This window comes from Sebastes umbrosus, chromosome 12 (genome assembly GCF_015220745.1).
Source record: "Sebastes umbrosus isolate fSebUmb1 chromosome 12, fSebUmb1.pri, whole genome shotgun sequence".
NCBI lineage: Eukaryota > Metazoa > Chordata > Actinopteri > Perciformes > Sebastidae > Sebastes > Sebastes umbrosus.
This window is the reverse complement of record NC_051280.1, coordinates 16,866,874-16,888,864: the sequence shown is the minus strand read 5'-3', so window position 1 is coordinate 16,888,864 and position 21,991 is coordinate 16,866,874. Positions and strand designations below refer to the sequence as shown.

The 21,991-nt window shown below is 41.6% G+C and overlaps 1 protein-coding gene and 1 long non-coding RNA gene across 4 annotated transcripts; one reads left to right on the top strand and one right to left on the bottom strand.

Moving 5' to 3' along the window:
• Positions 1-499: 499 nt before the first annotated feature.
• Positions 500-16,220, bottom strand: LOC119498727 (BTB/POZ domain-containing protein KCTD1). 3 transcript variants are annotated; one of them, XM_037787776.1, is made up of 5 exons: positions 15,506-16,220; positions 7,944-8,122; positions 6,033-6,177; positions 4,306-4,611; positions 500-1,711 (listed from the first exon to the last, which is right to left on the bottom strand). In XM_037787776.1, exons 1-5 carry the CDS (start codon positions 15,512-15,514, stop codon positions 1,550-1,552), a joined length of 801 nt encoding a protein of 266 aa, XP_037643704.1. In that variant the 5' UTR covers positions 15,515-16,220; the 3' UTR covers positions 500-1,549. The 3 variants fall into 3 exon arrangements, with proteins under 3 accessions (XP_037643704.1, XP_037643705.1, XP_037643703.1); XM_037787777.1 differs by lacking the exon at positions 15,506-16,220 and adding an exon at positions 15,405-15,482; XM_037787775.1 differs by lacking the exon at positions 15,506-16,220 and adding an exon at positions 8,864-9,433.
• On the top strand, positions 11,976-20,148 carry LOC119498730. Its single transcript, XR_005209178.1, has 2 exons — positions 11,976-12,261; positions 19,980-20,148. It is a non-coding gene; the product is annotated as an uncharacterized LOC119498730 (long non-coding RNA).
• Positions 20,149-21,991: the final 1,843 nt, after the last annotated feature.

Sequence of the window (21,991 nt, the reverse complement as noted above, 5' to 3'; positions counted from 1 at the left end):
AGCCTATGAGAATAACAGTCAGTCAAAAGGGAATCTAGGGCAAAGAGGCCTGAAAGGGAGACATATAGCATAAACCGTAGATAGCCAAAGAAAGTGGAGATTCTGCCAAAAGGGATGAAGACAAGACGACAGGGCTCCGTGTGGGATTTCACTTTGGATTTTGGCCCTGCAGGGATATGTGGAAGCACAACTGACAGGACTTGCGTGGAGAAGTCGGCTCCATTCAATATAACTAAGTAAAGAATGCCCCATGTAGTCACTGATGCACCAGCATAAATCCTCCAATGTACAATACTGCCTTGGTGAAGTTAGCTTTACCTCTCTGGTTGTAGAGAGCTAAAACACTACATAATGTAAAAGATTTTGTTTCCACTGAACACATTCAGGATGCCAAAAAGAGGTAGGATGGATGCCGTAAATTCTAATTTAAGGAATTACCATCTACAAACACGTGAAAGCAGTCCCTACAGCGATGTGAAAACAGCGAACAGACACCATGACAACTTTAGTTGAGATTTATTTCACTTTTTTTTGCTACATTCCTCTTTTACTCAAATCTAGGGAGCGTAGGTGGGTCAGTCATCTTAGAAATACTTTATATCCAACTTCATATCAATATGTGCTACAAGTAAAAGTGATCTTGGAGTGGGTAGTACAATAAGCTTTAATCTGTTCAGTCATGTCTGAGGCTTTAAAAAGGTTCAATGTAAAAAAACACAAACACATATACAATGATCAAACTTTACAGGTCATGACTCGGAGGAATATTATGATCCAATTAAATAATCCCAAAAGTAGCACATGGGGGTTAGTGGTTCATACTCCCCAGTGAGGCAAATGGTGTGACATAATAATTTACTAAATTATTTTCTTTATAGAATGGTCTTTGATGTTTAATTTGATAATGTCAACTATTTCATAGTGTAATCCAATAAAATAAATTCAATTAAAGTCAAATAAAAACACTTCATTGGCATCACAATATTCAACATGATGTTAATTGTGAAAAAAAGATGCTTTGTTGAAACTAACTGTTTATGACAACTGAGACATTCTGTACTGTAAGCAACACATTAGTGACCTTTTTACAGCGGGGGATAAAAAAGCCAATTTGCCAGTGAGACGTCAAAATCAAGTCACCGGTGACAAGCTATGCAACATACTACATAAGCAATAAAAGCCTTTCTTAAAATTTATATGGGTATAATAGAAATCATATTCAACCTAATGTAGGCTCCAAGTTTTAAAACAAACTTTGTTTGGGGATCCAGCATATATAAATCCTTTTTAAATTGGTTTATGGGGGGCTAGACATTCACAAATGTCCTTGCAATCTCAAACTTATCAAATGTCTTGTATCTTCTTATGGCAAAAAAAAAAAAAACTCCTGTTGCACCTCATTTTTTATTCTCTAGATGGTTCTCAAGTTTAAGAAAACAAAAACATCAACAAGGAAACAAAGAGAAAACAGAGTCCACAGAGCTCTGCAGCATCGAGCGGTTTTGGCTGCCACAGAAAAGTCTAGCACCTCCTGCTGCCGGGGAGGTTTCTAGTCCAGCTGCTCCTGCTTTATCCTGTTTGAATTGGATCCTCGCTGACTCGTCCTCCTCAATTCCCTCCTCAGGACGTACTCGCTGAACTGGGACGAGTCCACGCCTCCACCGCAGGAGCCGGCGATCTCGAAGCCGCGTTGTTGGAGACGCTCTAGAACCTGGGATAGAAGGAGGAAGAGGTCAGTAGCGATAAGGGACAGAGGGGAAAGCATCATTAGCATCCTTTATTAGCACTCTGGCGACAGGCAGTGCTTGTATACTCATACATCTTTGATAGTCCGGGCCAACCTGGCCAAGATGCCCAATAGAATCATTCGTGGAGGTTATAAATTGTGATGCTAAAACATTAAACCTGCAGTCGGCAGTATATTTTTGGCATCATTGGGCAAAACTTCCATAATAACCTTTCAGCATATTGTAATTCAAGTGCTCTGAGAGAAAACTAGACTTCTGCACCTCCTCTTGGCTCTGTTTTCAGGCTTTAAAAAAAGGTCATTTCAGAGAGAGAGCGTTCCTATTGGCTATACTCCAGTTGGTGGGCAGTGCTTGGTATTTCCTCAACTGATCTCAACATGGCTGCCAGGTCACAAATGTTCTCATTTTACAGCTAAACAGTACACTACAAGATGTTTCTGAAAACATTTGTGGCGAGAAATATGCATTACAGTAACAGAATATTGATTCATATTTGATCAGCGCTGTCTCGTTTGATCGGAGTTTGCAAGTGATTGACAGCTGCTTAGAGACGGCAAGGCAGATTACCGGTCTCATGTACTACTGTCAGGATATAGTGTCCGTTTTATAAGAATAACTTTTTTTGAATCATATTTGCTCCATTTCTACCCACTGCAGCTTTAATGTAACCTCTAACCTTTTGTTTACTACCGCAAAGCTGGAAAGCACAGAATCATCCGAAACTCTTCTAGTTACAAGTCTAGCACTGGAAGCAGCTCTGGGAGTAAGCTGCAACATACGGCCTGTGACGGGAATTTGGATGAGACTTTCACAAGACTTTCACAAAAACCAAGAGCCTCTCGTTTTGCCTCGTGCCTCATTTTCATTGTTTTCTGGTGTACATGTGTGTGTAGCCACTCCTGATCTCGCAGCCTTGCAGACATCTACAGACGTGTCCGGGGGGGCTGTAGGATCACATTCCATCGAAGAGGCCCCAGGGAGCTGTGAGGCTTTCTCTCTGCCACTTGGCTCAATGTGGGCTGCTCAGCAAACCCCCCCCCCCTCTCCCATTTCTCCCCCAGCCCCGAGGCCCAAGCCTCCGCCAAAACTACAAAGGTCCCCCTACTGCTGGCAGCTCTCTCTGCCCCCCCCCCCCTCCCTTCCTTCTCTCAAAACCCCCGCCCTGCCTCCATTAGCCGCAGATACAGCATCCACCGCCGGCGTGCTTTAATAACCAAACAGGATTATGGGCCCTGCCTGGGGACAACCTGCCAGGGAGCATGCTCACTCTCCTGCTCGCTCTCCACGACTCACACACACTTCAGAGACGGGTTTGTTTGTGTGTGTTTTTTTGGGAGGGGAGATGGAGATTCGACTTCCTCAGATGGAGACGCAGTCCAAATCATTGTGAAATCTTTTCAAATGTGCCTCTCCTCCATCGTTTATTGATGCGTATCTGAGGATTTTACCATGAATGAATTAGCAGAATATCAATATATAAGCAGGGAAATGCAATATTGCCAAAGACATGCTGAATATAAAAGATGAATTTAACACATTTTACTGAATGTGGAAGTTTTCTTTGTAAAGTCTTGTTTTAGTCTGGTTTGAACTAGAACCCATTATGCCTAAGAAATGGTAATATTACACGGTATATAGAAGGATATCTTTGGATAATTAAAGACTTTGAGTCAAAGTTTTGCTCCCCAAATCATAACTTTCCCAACACATTAAAAGTCTTAATAAAGACAACAGTATTTAATTTACAAAAATAGCCTCATATGGCAAGACTACTTTTCTAACTTTGCTTTATTTTGGTGTAGAACAACTCGCCTGCACAGCCTCAAATAAGCGATGGTATTCAAGTACTTATGCATGAGGAGTCTAAAAAAGTCTACTTAAGTGTTTCACTGCATCCCAAATTGCCCACTTCCTCTTTCTGTCTGCCAGTTTCCCCTCAGTTTGCACTCTCCACCATGATTCAAGGTGTCGCCCGTTCCTTCCCTTGACGGGTTGAAATTCACCATCAACCCGTTTACTGTCCCGTCTGTGCAGGTTGGCACTGATGCCAAATTCAAAAAGTAAAGTTTAAAATGACTTCTGGATTTAATTCTATATGTTTTTCATCCACGTGGATTGTAGAGGGCAAGAACTGGGTGAGATGTGAGGACCATATTATGAGTGCTGCGTGATATTAAAGCTGACCATCTTCCAGCTCCGAAGTCCAAATCATTATTCCGGTCAGATCAGAGAAAAGTAAAGATAGTGGTAGACTTGTGTAATGATGGCTTGCCAAATTGATGCTTTGATGAACTCATCAAAGAACCCATTTTTCCGCGAGGCTCTTCTTGTGACTCGATTAGATTAAAAAAGATAAGATTTTGCAATCAGTGAAATTCTAAAAGTCTACAGTATAACAGCAGATGAAAAAAGTTGAATGAACAGATCATCACCTCAGTCAATTCCTCGGGCACATAAGTGAATGGAAAAAATATAGAAAAACATACTTTATCTAACCTTTGAGTGTTTATCCTGAATAAAATGCTCCGTATAAATGGCAGCCCAGTGTTCTCCTTACCTGGACAGAGTTGAGGTGGCAGTACCCATTGAGCGGGAAGCGGATGACGTGCGTGGAGTCGTGGTTCCAGCCAGCGTTGACGGAGTTGCACATGACGTCGCCGATTTCCGGAAACACGTCTTCAATCAGGGCCTTGTCGCCGCTGAGCGTGATCCTCTCGCCCAGGTCCGGCGCAACGCGCACCACCAGGCACTCGCAGGGGCGTGACACCCGGCTCAGGTCCTGGTCCTGGCGCCAGCTCTCCAGCTCGGCGAGCATGGGCTGCAGCTGGAAGTACCGCGCCTCCTCGTACAGCAGACTGTAGTCCTGCAGGAGACAGACAGGGACATTTTAGGATGTTATGTATATTATCTTACATGTGCCACTTGATATGGTAGTTTGGTTTATGTCAACTTTTACTCTACCAGGTTAGTTGTTTTTAAAGAGCAGGCTTGGGGCTTTCTGGTGAAAGAAACTGGCCCCCCCATCCCTCATTTCCTGTCAGTTTACATTTAAATGTAATTTCAATGCAGTGTAATATCAATCAGTGATCTTTTTTGTACTTTAAAAAGGTAGTTAAAATGTTGCATACTGTATAAAATAACAGTGAGAACAGCATGTGATTCATGCTGGGTCATCACTGGAAGGATTGTGATCAGCAAATATACTTTGAGTTGTGTCAGTATCATTAATATAATGTGTAGAAAAGGCATTCTAGTTTGTTTTTGATTACAGATACTTAATATCCCAATAGCCCATAATCTCTCTTGTTTCTTTTTTTTTTACATAAAGCTCAGTAATTCCCTCAAGCAATCCAACAAAAAACATTTTATACACATTGTATAAAGATACTTCCCCTGTATTTTAAGGAGGACTAAACTGAATTGGATACTAGAGAGCAAAATAACCCAAAATACTGAATTTATGATGTAGATCCAAACCAAAAAAGAAGCTGCAAAGGAGTTTGAAAACCGCCGTTCTACATGAACGAGCAATAAACCCTCGCGAAGACACCATTCAGCAAAAATTACAAAAGCTCCCGAGTAGAGGAGATGTAGTGCGACATGTAACACAGGGTTGCGTGGGGTAGAGGAGCAGATCCTTTACCCGCAGGACTGCAGGGCCTAAAATCTCACCACATCCAAGTTTTCTCATGCTCCTCTCCGAATCTGCTCAATGTGAACGTGGCCTCAGCTTGAACTTGAGCCTGTCTTTTGTCTCTGCTTATTTTAGCTGACATACTTTCCACTGTGATTGAGTCACACTGTGGACAGTCCATCAGATAATGCAGTTATTTGTTTTCTCCCGGGGCAAGTTAAGTAATTACCGACTAAATGACACATAAGAGTAAAAAAAAAAAAAAGAAGAGGGAATGCTAATGTGTCACATACAGTGAGACTCAGCCTGGACGGACACTTGGCTCGAGAACGCTGATGAAATCTAGCACATGCAATGTGGTCGTGGGCGCCAGGGCGTTTATTTATTTGTCCTGATGCAAGCTTATTGTTTTGCTTACATATCTCTAAAGAATCTAAGAGCTGGAGGGGAACAAATCGCATCTTGTGATGAGTAAACGCATTATGATCGAGCTTTGTTTGCCCTCATATTTCGTCTCCAGCATGGGAACCGTTTCAAGAGAGGACCAGCAGCGACCAAAGGCATTCCACGGCCTTAGCATTCATTGTGTGTTGTAGGACTGCTGACTGGCTGATGGGACTTTACAGTTTCTAGGATGGACATGCACTCACTTTGAAGTCGTCTGGGATGAGGAGCTTGGACGTCCTGAGGAAGTTGAGGATGTAGCGGAACATGTGTCCATCCCTGTCAATGAAGTAGTGCTGCTTCAGGCTGTCCAGGACTATGGGCTCTGTGCCATCAAAGAGACGACCAATTCTACCCACAGAGAAGGGCCGGGGTGGTGGGTGAGGCAGAGAGGGAGAGAGGGAGGATGGGACAACATGGCAACATTAGCAATCTCACATTTCTGGATTTTTTGCATGCAAAAGTTGAGCACTATTGAGCTTGTGTTTTTTTGCACAAGAAAAAGAAAGTGAGAGAGAGAGAGGCAAAAATGTTACTGTGAAGCAAGAGCATGAGCAAAGGGATGTGACTCACTCATTTTCTCAAGCTCTGAAATGTTTTCACACCTTCGCACAGACATGAACACATTATCGAGCTTGATACACGCATCGACCATGAAGAAAGGAAGAGAGGAAAAAAGGAGGAAAGAAGGCAAGAAGGCACGAAAGAAGGAAAGACAGAAAGGAAGAACGAAAGAGGGAAAGAAAGGACAAAATAAGGAAAGAAGGGACAAAATAAGGAAAGAAGGGATGAAATAAGGAAAGAAGGGATGAAATAAGGAAAGAAGGAACGAAGGGACAAAAGAAGGAAAGAAAGAAAGAAGGGACGGAAGAGGGAAAGAAAGGACAAAATAAGGAAAGAAGGGACAAAAGAAGGAAAGAAAGAAAGGACGAAAGAGGGAAAGAAAGAAAGGAAGAACGAAAGAGGGAAAGAAAGAAGGGACGAAAGAGGGAAAAAGGGACAAAATAAGGAAAGAAGGAAAGAAAGAAAGAGGACGAGAGAAAGAAAGAAAGAAGGAACGAAAGAAAGAAAGAAAGAAAGAAAGAAATGACGAAAGAAGGGACAAAATAAGGAAACAAGGAACGAAGGGACAAAAGAAGGAAAGAAAGAAAGTACGGAAGAGGGAAAGAAAAGACAAAATAAGGAAAGAAGGGACAAAATAAGGAAAAAAGGAAAGAAAGAAAGAAAGAAAGAAAGAAGGGTCGAAAGAGGGAAAAAAGGGACGAAATAAGGAAAGAAGGGAGGAAAAAAGGAAAGAAAGAAGGGACGAAAGAGGGAAAAAGGCACAAAATAAGGAAAGAAGGAAATAAAGAAGGAAAGAAAGAGGACGAAAGGGACGAGAGAAAGAAAGAAAGAAGGAACGAAAGAAAGAAATGACGAAAGAAGGGACAAAATAAGGAAACAAGGGACGATAGAGGGGAGGGACAAAAGAAGGAAATAATGGACAAAAGAAGGAAAGAAAGAAAAAGGACGAAAGGGACGAAAGAAAGAAAGAAAGAAGGAACGAAAGAAAGAAAGAAATAAAGAGATAAAAGCAGAGGTGGTCTGAAAAGGTCAGGGCCAGCTGGTAGGTGGGTGCCTGAGGCCGGGTGCCAGTCACCCTGGGGCGCGTGCTGGGAGCGACAGTGCGGCCTCCCAGCCTCCAGATGGCCCCATGCCCTTTGGCCCTTTACTGCTGCTGTGACATCTGTCAGAATAACCAAATTGCTTTTGTCTGTGCACTGCATTCTGACTGCTCCTACAAACTGTTTACTGCCTAAAATAACTGTGGGCTTTACTCACACAACGATAAATACGGATAAATCCAAAAGCAACCGATGCCGATAGGAGTAAAACATTTCTCCGTTTCCCCACCGAGTGCATCCACGAGATATTTCTGGTGATTTGACGAGATGTGACATTTGACTGTTTAATGTCACAGGATGACATTAAAACGTTAAACAGGATGACATTCTGACGCTGATAAATCTGGCTTGAAAAGAAAAGACGCTCCAATCTCGCACAATCTCCTTCCCTGTTTCAAGCAAGTCACGCGCTTAACATATATACAGATGTGTAGAGTTGAAGAGCAGACTCACCGTGATTCTGGGAATTTTGTTAAAGTGGCCAGACTGCTGGTGTACATGTGCCCGCCCACGTCAATGTGCACGGGGGCGTTGGACTTGGTGAGCTGTGCAGCTGTTGGGATGCCCTGGTTGCTCAAGGGAGACACCGGTGATCGTGTGATCATGGGCCTGGACATGCTGGAGCGATGATCCTATGGGAGAAAATATCAGAACACAAGATGTTTAAATTCAACCACAGGGGGATTTAATCATTAAGATTTAGACCATTTTAATTTGGGAAAAAAGCAAATCAATATTTCTGCAACACAACAGTCCACATTCACAGGAGTGAAATGTGAGATTTGTTTCTTCTCTGCAAGTTCAGAGCATGCCTGACCTTGACCTGAATGTTGCCAAAAATCCACAAGCACCCACTCCTCCTGTGGGCCATAATAATCTCCAAAACCAAATTAATTTGGAGCATCAATCTCGTGGCAAATGAGCAATAATAATGACTCTTGATTTGAACACTGTAATAGGATTTGGAAAGAAATTGCCCGCCTGTTAACCTACAAACACCATTATAGGAGACAATTTCTGGTTGAGAAGCAAATTACTTTCACCACCACCCCCCAGAAAGTTTCAGTGAAGATGGGAGCAAAGTCTGAGACATGAGGATTATTAAAAGGAGTTCTGAAAATGATGGTTTAATAAAAAAAAAAAAAAAAAAAATGAAAGCAGGAAACAAGTGTGCGTGCGTGATGTTCAAATAACGTGCGCACTACATTTTAAGGACAAGCAGGAAATCTATTCACACACACACACACACACACACACCACCGCATCCAATAAAACCCTAAGTGTCTTGTCACTGCGCTCCTCGTTTCCAGCTCAGCGGTCCATTTTTACGCACAACAATAACATCTTTGGACTTTTACTTTACGCGTTTTTACCTGCGCCGGCATCACTGTGTTTGGAGAGGAAGTCACCGAGGAGTGGTGGTCATTGTTTTGCTTGAGAGCCGCTGCGTGGACCGGCTCTCCTCTGACTGAGAACATGAGAGAGGAGTTGTCTCTGCACTCCGCCGCCCGGATCGGCATCCGTTTGAGGGAAGCGTGCACCGACTCGTCCGCGGAGGAACTGATTGGACGCGGTCGCTTCCTCGCTTTCTGATGCGTTAAGTCCATGATGTCCGTCTCGTCCATTGTGGTAAACAGATAGGAAAGGCTTCTTCTTTTGTTTTTTCCTCAAAAGCACCTGCTTCTTCTTGCCAAAATGTGGAGGAGAGCTGCACCGTGGCTGTCACACGGAGCAGCTTCTTCTCAATGGCTGGGAGAAGTCAAAACCCCCCGACAACATTAGCATTGGAGCGCCTAAGGGCTCTGTTGGGCTGTCGCTGTTTCTGCGGCAGGTATGTGTGTGTGGCGCATTTTGCAGTATGCAACACAAATCCTGCCTATAATAAAATAAGAATAATAATAAAAGGTCGTCTATGACCTGTCACAGCTGGCCTTTGCCCTTTTTGGAGCAGTGTTTCTGCTCTTCTCCTCCTCTTCCTCATGTTGCTCATTCATTTGTTCAGCAGCAGTTTTAGATCTCATTCAACACAACAGACCCACAAAGTTCACCACCAACAACAACCCACTCAACCACCTGGACATAAATGCCCCTTATGACTCCCTCCACCCACAAACATACAACTCATAAATATAAGCTCCTGACTGATCATGATCTTCAAATCACATAAAAGCAACATTTTCAGTTGATGCATAAACACTCTTTTTTCGTAATTTGTACAGAATATTACTAATAAAAAAAAAAGTGGCCTTTAAAGCTGCAGTGGGTAGAAATGGAGCAAAATATGATTTAAAAAAATAATAATTATAAAACAGTCACTATATCCTGACATTATAGTGCATGAGACAGGTAATATGAAAAAAAATTCATGTTCCTCTGTTGTCCTCCGGTGCTCCTAATGGCATCTGCAAGATTTCACAGGCCGGAGGAAAACGACCAATCAGAGCCGAGCTGGAGCCTTGCCGTCGCTGAGCAGCTGTCAATCACTCACGGTCAAACTAGGCAGCGCTGATCAAATATGAGGCTGTCGCTGTTTCAGTGGCAGGTATGTGTGGCGCATTTTCGGAATAAAATACAAATCCTGCCCTAACACAATAATAATAATAAAAGGTCGTCTAGGTGATGCGACCCTGTCACAGCTGGCCTTTGCCTTTTTGGAAGCAGTGTTTTTCTGCTCTTTTCCTCCTCCTCCTCATCATGTTGCTCATTCATTTGTTCAGCAGCAGTTTTAGATCTCCTTCAATAACACAACAGACCCACAAAGTTCAGTGGGAAAAAACAACAAAACCAACAACCCACTCAACCACCTGGACATAAATGCCTCTATGACTCCCTCCACCCACAAACATACAACTCATAAATATAAGCTCCTGACTGATCATGATCTTCAATCACATAAAACCAGTGCAGTGATAACATTTGCAGTTGATGCATAAACACTCTTTTCATCATTTTTACAGAATATTACTAATAAAAAAAGTGGCATTTAAAGCTGCAGTGGGTAGAAATGGAGCAAATATGATTAAACATTTTTTTTATAAAACACATACACATACCTGTCGCTGTTTCTGCAGCAGGTATGTGTTTCAGAATAAAACACAAATCCTGCCTTAACAAAATAATAATAATAAAAGGTCGTCTAGGTGACCTGTCACAGCTGGCCTTTGCCCTTTTGGGAGCAGTGTTTTTCTGCTCTTCTCCTCCTCCTCCTCATGATGTTGCTCATTCATTTGTTCAGCAGCAGTTTTAGATCTCCTTCAACACAAGAGACCCACAAAGGTCCGTGGAAAAACAACCACACAACAACCCACTCAACCACCTGGACATAAATGCCCCCCTATGACTCCCTCCACCCACAAAACATCACTCCATAAATAAGCTCCTGACTGATCATGATCTTCAATCACATAAGAGCAACATTTTCAGTTGTTGCATAAACACTCTTTTCATAATTTTTACAGAATATTACTAATAAAAAAAGTGGCCTTTAAAGCTGCAGTGGGTAGAAATGGAGCAAATATTACTTTTTTAAAAAGTATAAAACGGTCACTATATCCTGACAGTAGTGCATGAGAGAGGTAATCTGAAGTAAATCATGTTCCTCTGTGTCCTCCGGTGCTCCTAATGGCATCTGCAAGATTTCACAGAACGGAGGAAAACGACCAATCAGAGCCGAGCTGGAGTCTGCCGTTTATGAGCAGCTGTCAATCACTCACGATCAAACGGTCAAACTAGGCAGCGCTGATCAAATATGAATCGATATTATGTTACTGTAAAGCCTATTTCTGGCCTCATATGTTTTCAGATACATCTTGTAGTGTACTGTTTAGCTGTAAAATGCGAAAGTTTGTGACCCGGCAGCCTTGTTGAGATCAGTTGAGGAAATAACGAGCACCGCCCACCAGCCTGAGCACAGCCAATAGAAAGCTCTCTCTCTGAAATGACCTGTGATTAGCCAAAGTCTCCCGTCACGGGCTTGATTTTTTAAAGCCTGAAAACAGAGCCAAGAGGAGGTGTAGAAGTCTAGTTTTCTCTCAGAACACTTGAATTACAATATGCTGAAAGGTTATTGTGGGATTTTTGCCCAATAATGCCAAAAACGTTCTGCCTACTGCAGGTTTAAGTGCACATTAACATCATAGCTCACGGAGCAGATCATTTCCGTCTATAAAATAGCAGTCTGTCCCCAACAGAAACATCTTGATCAGATTCTCATGACGCCTGACAAGCATCAGCGTTACTGTATGATGTGTAAACACCGCCTCCGTTGACCACATCAGCATTGCAAAAACCACCATGCTAATAACATCATGGAGTATAAAACCAGACCACAACATGCTTTTAAAAGTACTGCCACAGCACTCTCCTGGGCTGTTTTTTTTTCCCTTCACAGAAAATACAGGGAATCCACAAATTTTAATAACATTCAGATTCAAATTAATTAGTTCAACCACTGGCCTTAAAACATCCACATCCCTGCTCCTCATTGGCAGTGTGAGTTTCACACCTAGATACCCAATTAGCAATTAAGCTTGCCTTTGAGTGTAGGCCTCCAATGCGCTGTGTGATCCTGGCCTGATTTGCATGCCGCTTGTGCACGCGCTGATAAGCGCAGGCAGCAGCCATACATAGTTTTAAAATTCAACTCCAGAATCCCTCGCAGAAGGCAAAGGGGCCTGCGGGGCGAAAGAGAGAGAAATCACATGGCTGCTCTTCAAAAGGGGACCTGTGTAAGGCAGCCGGCAAAGTGCGTGGGATCACACTCAGAATGCAGGTAATTTGTTCCCTGACTAATTTGTGGAGATGGTGGTGTGTGTGTGTGAGTGTGTGTGAGTGAGAGCGAGTGTGTGTGTGCCTGTGGAGAGTAAGTTCTGAAAACAGCTTGGTGGAATTGGATTTCCTCAAAGCCTTGTCATCGCAAAGGTGGATTGAGTGTAAAATCTGTAAGGCATTATGGAAAATTGCAGGAGAGAGAGAAGAGAGAGTGAAAGAGAGCGGGTGGTTGGGTGGGTGGGAGGTGGACGGAGGGGGGTAGCGGGGTTGTGGGAATGAGCTCTTATATCACAAAATCATTGGGAGTTGTTGGAAGTGAAGATACACGCGTACATAGTGATGCCCACATGACATGTCTGTCTTTTACACTTTTATCTCAAGGACAGTTCAAAGGTCACCACATCCCCTCATAATCCCATCAGTGAAAGCGTGTGATGCTCAGCCATCAGCTTCGAGATCTTCCACGCCGGCATGTTTCCTACCTGTTGCCATTCTGAATTTGGCGCACAGCGCTACAAAAGTCTCCCATGTGTGGACGTGTTTGTAGACGTGTTCCCAAAGTTTCCAGCCATTTGTGAAACAAGTCGTTTACCCAGCCTGTGTCAGCTTTGTTGCACCACAGTATGCACAAACAAATCCAAAGCAGGCATCAAAAGCCTGCAGTATTTAGGGCTGCTGCAGTTACTCGTATTGTTTTTTCCATTACAAGCCTTTCATGCAAAATCATCATCTTTACATCTCAAAGAACAGACACTATAGCTCTGTTTGCATCTTTAGTAAGCTCATGCACCCATAAAGTGTCCTCTTCTATTCTCTTCTATGTCTCTTCTATTGCAATAGTCAAAAGGGCCTGTTGGAAACAAAATCAGCAACAAACTAGCTTTTCAAATTCTCCATCCCACAATGGAGCTCTTTGGTGTTTCGACATATCGCACAAGACACAATTAGCATTTCAGATCAGAGCATTAACATTCAGTCGGAGGCAGGCAGACTGGTATTTACATAATCTGGATGGGTTGTTTCTGCTTTGTTCGCCCGTGGCCATTTGTTTCAAATGTCCATACACAGAGACAACTGCAGACTGTGGGTTCACTTCAGTCACTGCCGACTGGAAACGCAAAAAAACAAACAGGTAGCGAGGCGGTCGTATAGCTGAATGCTCGGGGTAAATATTGTAGACTGGTTGTTGTGTGGTCAGGTGTGGATTTTATAAATGGTCATTAGGCATTAAGCTCCCAAGCAACAGCAGATTGCTATAAAACGTCAGATATCGTCATCAATGCAGGTATTTTAACAGTATTGTGATGAGTACAGTGATATGTAGAACATTGTCTGTGGTTTGCAACCTCACAAGCCACAACTTCAAGCTGACTGTATTTCTTAACAGCGTATTTCTCAGGAAAAGCAGCAGCTCTGTAAGGAAAGTTGTGGCAACTAATGCAGAAATGTATTCAGTGTGAAAACTACTTCAGTGAAAGGATGAAGAGGTTGCCTTTAGCAGAAAGAAAAAGTTACCAGAGGAAAGTGACCTTTGCTGACCTACTCCTGAGCTATAAGAGAAATGTGATTTTCTGGATAAACCACTTTTTTAAACCCAAATAAGGGTAAATAATCATCCGCAGTGCCTCTGGATTGTGGTTATCCAAACTATGTTTGAGTATCCAACAGAATCAACAATGTCACAGAACCGGAGCCACTCCGTTAACAATGACCGAAAGGCAACCTGAACTGATGCAAAGTTTCAGATTTTTACATCCAAGCCAGTTACATTACACAGCTCCAGAAAGACAACATTATCCGCTGAGTTTTATTACAAGCAAGGGCGACTTGTCTGCATCAACATCATCACTCTTTGTGGAGTTACTGTAGCAGTGCATCAGCATGACATCACAGATAAGGAAGTGTGATCAGTGCGCGGTTGCTGCAGGCTGTTGGAGACACAGTGCTGCATGTTCACTGGCACAGACACAAACTGTCCCAGGGCACAGGAGTGGCACAGCCTGAATGGGAAACAGCATTTTCTCACCAAGGGGATTAAGATTCAGCAAGTAAAAGCACCTCCAATTTGAAACTTAAAATGTGGACTTGCTTTTTAAATATTGATATTCTACCACACTACTCAGTGTGTTTGTTAAGTGTAATTGTACTGGGAAAACAGATGTACAGATGCTGTAGATACAGTAAAGAAAAGTGTGGGTTTTGTTATTACAGCGCCATCAAGTGATCAATCCTGACAACCCAACATCTCAATCTCATTCTGGTTTATTCATGCAACCTCTGAAACTGTTGCCTTTCATTGCAGGTGACCTAAACTTAAGAGGGTTTGTAATGTTACATTAATAAAAAAGTCTCCTCCTCCCTGCAGTGCAGTCAGAAATATTTAAGTAACCAAATTAAATCTATGTTTTTTGCTACGGATGTAATGTATAATTTTATAGTTTGGTACTTTATGAAGCTCAGTAGATGTTTATTTACACAATACATGCTCCCACAAGTCCAAATTATGACTTAGTAAACTATATTTGCCGATTCGCTGTCGGACCTTGGAGCAGTTTACGCACGAGAGAGGAGAAGGTTGAGGACAAAACTCGCTCCTATTTTTTCCATCTTCGTTTACATAAATACCATTCTTTTAACACCGTCACGGCTTACGTTAAAGCATGATTCACACAGCCAGCTATCTGCATTGACGTGTGTTATAAAAGGTACATCCTGTTTTACGGAATAAGAAAAAAAAAAACGCCCGAGGCTAAATTACTCCACAATGGCGTCTTTTCATTAGAAGATATCTGGGGCAGCCCAGGAAATAGACAACGAAAACTGACTTCCCAAAGAAAAATAGGTTACTTCACGACAAAACGAACACAAAAAGCACGGTTTGAGTAAGTTAGGAGCAAGTTAAAACAGCAAAACAGCGACGCGGAGAGACGAGGCGATGCGTTCAGGAGCTCTGAAACGCGCCCAGGAGCGAATTCACACGGTGGACAAGACAAGTAGAGAGTGTTTTGCTCGACAAGACCGCTGTTCTTTCACACCGCATGTTACAAAGCAGAGTATATTGTAGCCACGGGAATACATTTGTACAGCAACTAAAGGAACAATAGCCAGGAAGTGGTTAAATATTTTTTTTTAAAAGAACTGTACCGCTCGAATCTGCTTGGCACATGCGTAAAAGCTGCTGCGCCTCAATGTCCCAGTCCAACACCAGCCTCGGAAAAAATAACAGCAAATAAATCTCCGCTTACCTGATACATAGAGCGGCATAAAGTAGCTTTTTGGGCACCTTTTTCTCTCCTCCGATTTGGCCCACGATCTGCTTCTCTTCCCACACCAGTGAGAAATGCAATAGCTTGGCTAAGGTAGACAGAACAAAATACAGAGAATACTTGCTCCAGGGCTGAGAAAAACCCCTCAAGGCAAAGATCAGGATACAATTAGCTCATGTCTCTGCCCCAGTCTAAACCAATCTGCAGAATAAAAAAAAACTCCACAGCAAAAAGCAAGAGGGATCACAGCAGCAGCAGCAGCACTACCTCAGTCTTTTTTGTTGAGTTTATGTTTTTATAAAAATCAAATAAAGATTTTTTTTTTTTTCTGCATTTACAACACCCTCACTCCTCCTGCCTCCAACTTGCCTCCCTCTCTGCAGAGAGAAGCTGATTTTAATCGTTATGATTAGTTTTGATGTAACGTTCCCTCGGGCGATTGCTACAAATGGATGGAGTGTTTCTTTGCCAGGGAGGAAAAAGCAGCAGATGATGATAATTATATAGATTGTTGGTGGACTCCTTTGATTTTTTTTTTTTTCTCTTTCCCTCCTTATACCTCTCACACATCTAATCTATCATGCTGTGCTTCTTTTTAACACATGTGCATCAGACAACTTGTTGATTATCACAACTTATTAATTTAAAGGGAATGTGCTTAATGAAAATTCTCCTTTTTGTAATCTTTTCTGTCTCCTTTTTCCTCCCTTTTGGACAACCTCCAAATGACGTAGTTGTATAAATAAGCACTTGCAGCTTGCCTTGCCCCAATCAAGTCTGAATCAGTGCCCCAGGGTGATGTGCGAGCTCATTTCAAATGTTCAACCATGCATGATTTTCAGGAAGATTGAGGCACTTCTGAGGCTTTTAGATTTACTTGGTGGAGTGCAAGGCAGCAAAAAGGAAGTACACGTTTAAAGTCAAAACCCCCTTCATGTGAACGTGCGTAATTATTCTGTCTAGAGTCAACAGTGCTATTTTGTGCAAATCTGGACTGAGAATTGACAGTTATATTCCTTTACATTCTCAACAGTTCTCCATACACACAGTGGGAATAAGGCTGCTCTTGCGCCCCCTACTGTTGAGAGCATCAACTTGTTTTTAACAGCATGCTATGAAAGCAAATCCATTTTGCCATGTTATTGTAACATTACCCAACTTTAAAAGCAGAGAAAAGCATAACAAAAGTACAGAGGAAACATCCATTTGAAACAAATATTTGCAAACTGTGTATTTTAATCCAAGTTTGTTCAAGCAACAGTGGAATAAGAAACACATACAGGCACACAAACAAAAGCATTTTCCAATTCTCTTGTCATCAAGAGAGTTTCCCCTCTCACAGCATCTTTTGTAGACGATAAACAGAAATTCGTTTGAGGAAAGGCCAGCTATCCTTTTGGCCATCCGATCCAAGGGCCATTAAACTTTCCACTTGTTTGACCCCGGCACGTCCCACGGGAAAACAAACACAGGATTAAAGTGTTACAATGAAGTTATTTTGCCCTAGAGGTTACTGGCTGGCGCATGACACACCAAGCCCCAACTATCATCCCACACACACACGCACGCACGCACACATTTTTATGCCATTAGTCTGACAAACTATAGTGAACAGAGGAACACCCCAGGCCTTAAAATCCCATGCGTTATCCATTTTCCACACAAATGGAGCCCATTCATAATGGGGTCCTCTCACTTCAGTATTCAAAATATGCATCAGATGTTGTTGAAGCTAACCAGTGCAGATCTTTGAGTACATGTGGTGTTTGATAGCAAAAAAACAAAGCCATTGTTCTGATGCCGCTGTGGAAGGGTAGTATTTTCCGTGGATCTAGACCTGACTGCTACTCAGCAACAGCAGGCGAGGGTTGGCTGAGCTGCACCATATTTTGGTGGGACAAATTATCCAGATTGGTTGCAGATGTGAGTTCGCCCCAAACAGAAAACCGCCTTGCCTGAATGACATCATAAGGATATTAATGCATGAGAGGAGCCCTGGAAAACTTATTCTGCTTGCTGGAATTTATTTTCTCTGTCACAATTTAAACACTTTAGCAAGACTATGTAACACATTTTTCCTCTTACAAATGAAAAGTTACCAATTCACAACACTATTTCCAGCTACAGCCTAACTTTCTAAAACTTATTATTTTTTTATTTTATTATCATTGTTATTATTATTATTATTATTATTGTTATTATTATATGTTTAATTTAAATTTTCAGTTTTTCTTTTATTGTTTTTTTAAATTATTTTAAATTATATTTTAAATTTAAATTTTTAATTTTGGTTTGGTCTGACCAGTAGCTTATGGTGGCTAATATTAGCAAACATTAAATATACTCTATATTGGTGTATTATGGACATCACTAAGTCCATTTGCTGACTTTTTTCATTTTTAAAATTGATTTTTTATTTGAATAATATTTGTACTATTTATTTTATTGTATTATTTGTTTATTTTTTATTCTCACTTTATTATTTTTTATATTGGTGTATAACGGACATCACTGAGTCCGTTTGATGACTTTTTGACTCTCTCTTTACTTGTGCTACTGTTAGACAGCATTTTACCATTATCCTGTTCCTGTCACCAAAGTGGCTGCATTATTAATTTAACAATAACGCAGTCTAGCCTTTATGGCTTCTGAATGTGCATTTTGATATCTAGGAGCAAAAATACTTTGCTCTTTATAACATTAATTTCTAGTGTCAGATCAGGTTAAACTTTGTGTCGCACCTACTGATTGACATCGTCTTTCCTGGTAACCTTGCAAACCAGTCAGCGTGACCTAAGAGAGATGTTGGTTTCGCCTCAGACCATGTTAATAACTGCTGCAATACTCGCCACACCCCTCTAATGGCCTGTGGTTATGTAAGGGAGTGGGATGGATAAGGCAAAAGCTGTTCCAGAGCCTGAAATCAGCCCTGCGGGGTTACACAGTTTCAGGCCAGAACTATTCATCAAATATTATCTTTGGCACAATGACATTTAGCTCTGGAGGATGACTACAAGTCATACCATCAAGTATGGCGAAACATTAACAATGATAATTATATGACAAAGGAGCTCCTTTGTTCAGTTAGTTATAGCAAACAGTATACCGTGCCCTATAGTTGTGACTTTGTTCATGTTCTACTCCAGAAACTTCAGTGGAGCTGTGCATGTACATGTCTCTGACTCACTGTTACTATTACAGCTTACAAAGCAAGTGTGGCACGCACCCGTCAGAGTCTTTTCTGCTCGTGAAGTCATTTTATATTTGACAAAAGTGATCACAAATCGAGATTTCACATGACTTTTTTCTGTAACTAAGAAAAGATGAGGATCCCCGTTGTATGGGATCACCTTGGTTGCCCCAAATCCTCCCTAACCCCACCCTCGGTGGACGGAGGAGTCAGTGACACTACTGTGAGGGGGAAGAGAGACAAGAGGAGGGGGCTGCTTGGGTAATGCTGGGAGGCTCTAATAAAATGTAATCCTATTATATGGTTCCCACTAGAGGGCAACAATAATAAAGGTTTCCCTAATAACACGAGCAGACCAAACCCAAATGGAAAACATCTCCTCCGGTCAAGTCCCACACTTGTACATATATCCTCTCATTAACCCAATTGCTGTTGGGGCCACATTACACCGACAGGCCTTCGAGATTTAGCCGTGATGGCGAGGCAAGAGTTAAGTCAAACAAATGTGTTTCATCAAACTGCAGTTTGGGCTTCTCTGCATAAAGGAATTGAAGTGGGGGGGGAGTGAGGGAATGTGTGCGGGTGGGAAGTTGGAAGCGAAGCCCCGAGGAAACCAATCAGAACTTCTCCTCCCGCCCTTCCTGTGTCAAAGCCACCGGGGTCTCAGGTGTGCTTTACATGAGCTAATACCTCCCAAACTTGATTGTTTGTGTTCGAGTAATCAGAGTTTGCCATTTTGGAAAATGATAGTCGTATCATTGATAAACAAAATCACAGTAGAGTATAGAGGAACACCACATAGAAATCACAAGATAAGACTCCAAATGAGGATGAGGTTGAATTCTTCCTCGTGGGCCAAACCAAATAAAATATTTCTTAGTAGTAAAGTTACAAACGAAAGATCATTTTTACAAACAAACTCTTCACACATGAACAGTGACTTTCTTTGACTAATATTTACAAGAAATGGCAATCTCCCTACTGGAAAAAAGACGTAAACACAAACTCTCATATTTCTGTGATTTGATAATGTAATGAATGAGTTATTCCTCTTCTTAGCCATCTCGCGTAAACGCAGTGAAGTATTTATCATAAGTGACAAGGTGAGTGAGAATATCAATCATATTCTCAAGACAGCTTGAGTTATTAAGTGAGCCAATGTAACAGTATTACAAAACCCAGAATAACAAAGTTATTTATCTCCCTCTCTGCATGTGTGTTAGTGTGTGTGTGTGTGTGTGTGTGTGTTTACGTGTCTGACAGCATCAGACAGAGAGAGAGAGAGAGTGTCGCATGCCTTCCTGTTCCTGTACCACCCTCCAACCCCAGAGCCGCAGACTCAAGGCAGTTTCCAGAATCAAACAATTTCACGCAGCTACTGGAGGAGGAAATGAACTGAGCCCAGAGCAATAATAAAATTATACAAATGTTATTACAGACTCGCCTGCTACTGTCCTACTTTAATTCAAATTTGGGCACTCCAGGCGGCGCTGGTGGCAGAGACCTTCCTGAATAAATCAACATTAGCTTACGTCTAAATTATTAAGGAAGTGGGAGACTTTCTTGTTTATAGTATGAATTATTAAACAAGTGTTTAACGCTGTTTTTCTCCACGAATCCCCAAATATTAATTGCTAATGATCTTTAAGGTGTGTGTTTTATCTTTTGCCCCCTTCTGTTGTATGCTGGGAATTCAAAATCTGAATTTTCAAGTCGCAAGAAATCTGCCTGCTCTCAGTTAGATAAGATGCACTTTGAGATATACTTTGCTGGCATGTGTATGATGTGCAAATGAAGCCCCAGTTATAACAACAGTCCCGTCATATAGCCATTGTTGGTATTTGCAACGACTGTGAATGTAAATTAATGAATTACGGAGGCAGCCGCTGTGAAGGCCACCCATGCATTATCAGTTTTCTGCTCAACATCTTTGCTGATAAGCCGCGATGTTAACAAACAGACAGCTGCAAAAGTGTTCCTCTATCACTCGCTGTCACTTTTTATTTGCCTTTTCCTAATTGAGGTGTCTGCAGCAAGCCTTTGGAAGTTTGTCAACACACAGAGAGGACATTTTTCTAATGACATTTTTGGATTTGATTGGCACCTTACGGCATCTGCTCATTTGTGCAAAGACTATGAAATTGTATCACGCGGAATTTCCACAATATATTGTTCTGTGTGCGCTAGGGCTGTCAACGAATATTCTAAAATCGAAAATATATATTCGCATAGTCAAAAAACAGATATTCGAATATGAAAATTTATATTCGATTGTGAAAAAAAGCAGCACGACCGCCGCTGTCTGCCTCGTGTGCAGTCACACAGCGTCACTTTCATTAACTGAAAATGAAATGTAACCTTAGGTCAAACTGAACGAGGAATAATTCAACGACAACCGTAATGATGGAGAGAACTCGGCCGCAGAGAGACCACGTTACGTTACATCATGTAAACAAACCACATAACAGATCAGACTGGAGACGTAACCACGTAAAAGATGGGTGAGTAGTACTTGCTATCTGCCGACATGTCTACTTTTTAAACAGAAAACTTTCAGGCAATCTCGTGGTGTAGTGGCCATTTGTCGCAAAAATCGAAATCAAACTTAAATCTAAGGGCCACTGAAGCACCATGGCATAGGTATTTGGTTTACGCAGACAAAAGAGTCCATTGTCCATGCAAAATGTATATGTTTCTGATGGTTTATTTAGCCAAAAAGCAAGCAAGCAAAACAAACACAAAGAAATGTATGCATGTCTATTATGAAATGGATGTCGCAGCCTCTCTTGTTCTGGTAAAAAAACATAAGCCCACCCAGGTGCATGCTGGTCCTACCTGCCTATACCATAACCACGGATGCCCACAGTTTTACCCAATTCATAAACAAAAGAAAACTAAATTATAATTACCCAAAAAATGAAATATAGGCAACTAAACAAGAAAATAGTAAACAAATAACTAGCAAAAGAGAACACTGCCAAAAATCAAATCTATATAAAGTAAACATCTCGAATAATAAATCAAATAATACTCATTATTAGTAAAACAACAAATAAATACTAACAACAAATAAATACCTCCTACACTTTATTTCGGTGTTGGACGAATATATCGGCAATAGGCGATTGGCTGAGTACATCACCGGTTGTTGTTTTTTTGTACATTTGTCATTTTATTTAGCTAAGGAATGGGGGTGGAGGGAGAATAGATATTTGAATAGTTCGAACCAATGTGTTTTTTAGAACAACGTCAATTTTGACACCCCTAGTGTGCAC

What these genes read in the sequence shown, in the direction of transcription:
- LOC119498727 (XM_037787775.1), bottom strand. Translation starts at nt 9,115, where the DNA reads ATGGACGAGACGGACATCATGGACTTAACGCATCAGAAAGCGAGGAAG. An exon ending in ACACAGTGATGCCGGCGCAG is followed by an intron (nt 8,123 to 8,863) that starts GTAAAAACGCGT and finishes TTTCTCCCATAG; the next exon opens with GATCATCGCTCCAGCATGTC. An exon ending in GCCACCTCAACTCTGTCCAG is followed by an intron (nt 1,712 to 4,305) that starts GTAAGGAGAACA and finishes CTTCTATCCCAG; the next exon opens with GTTCTAGAGCGTCTCCAACA.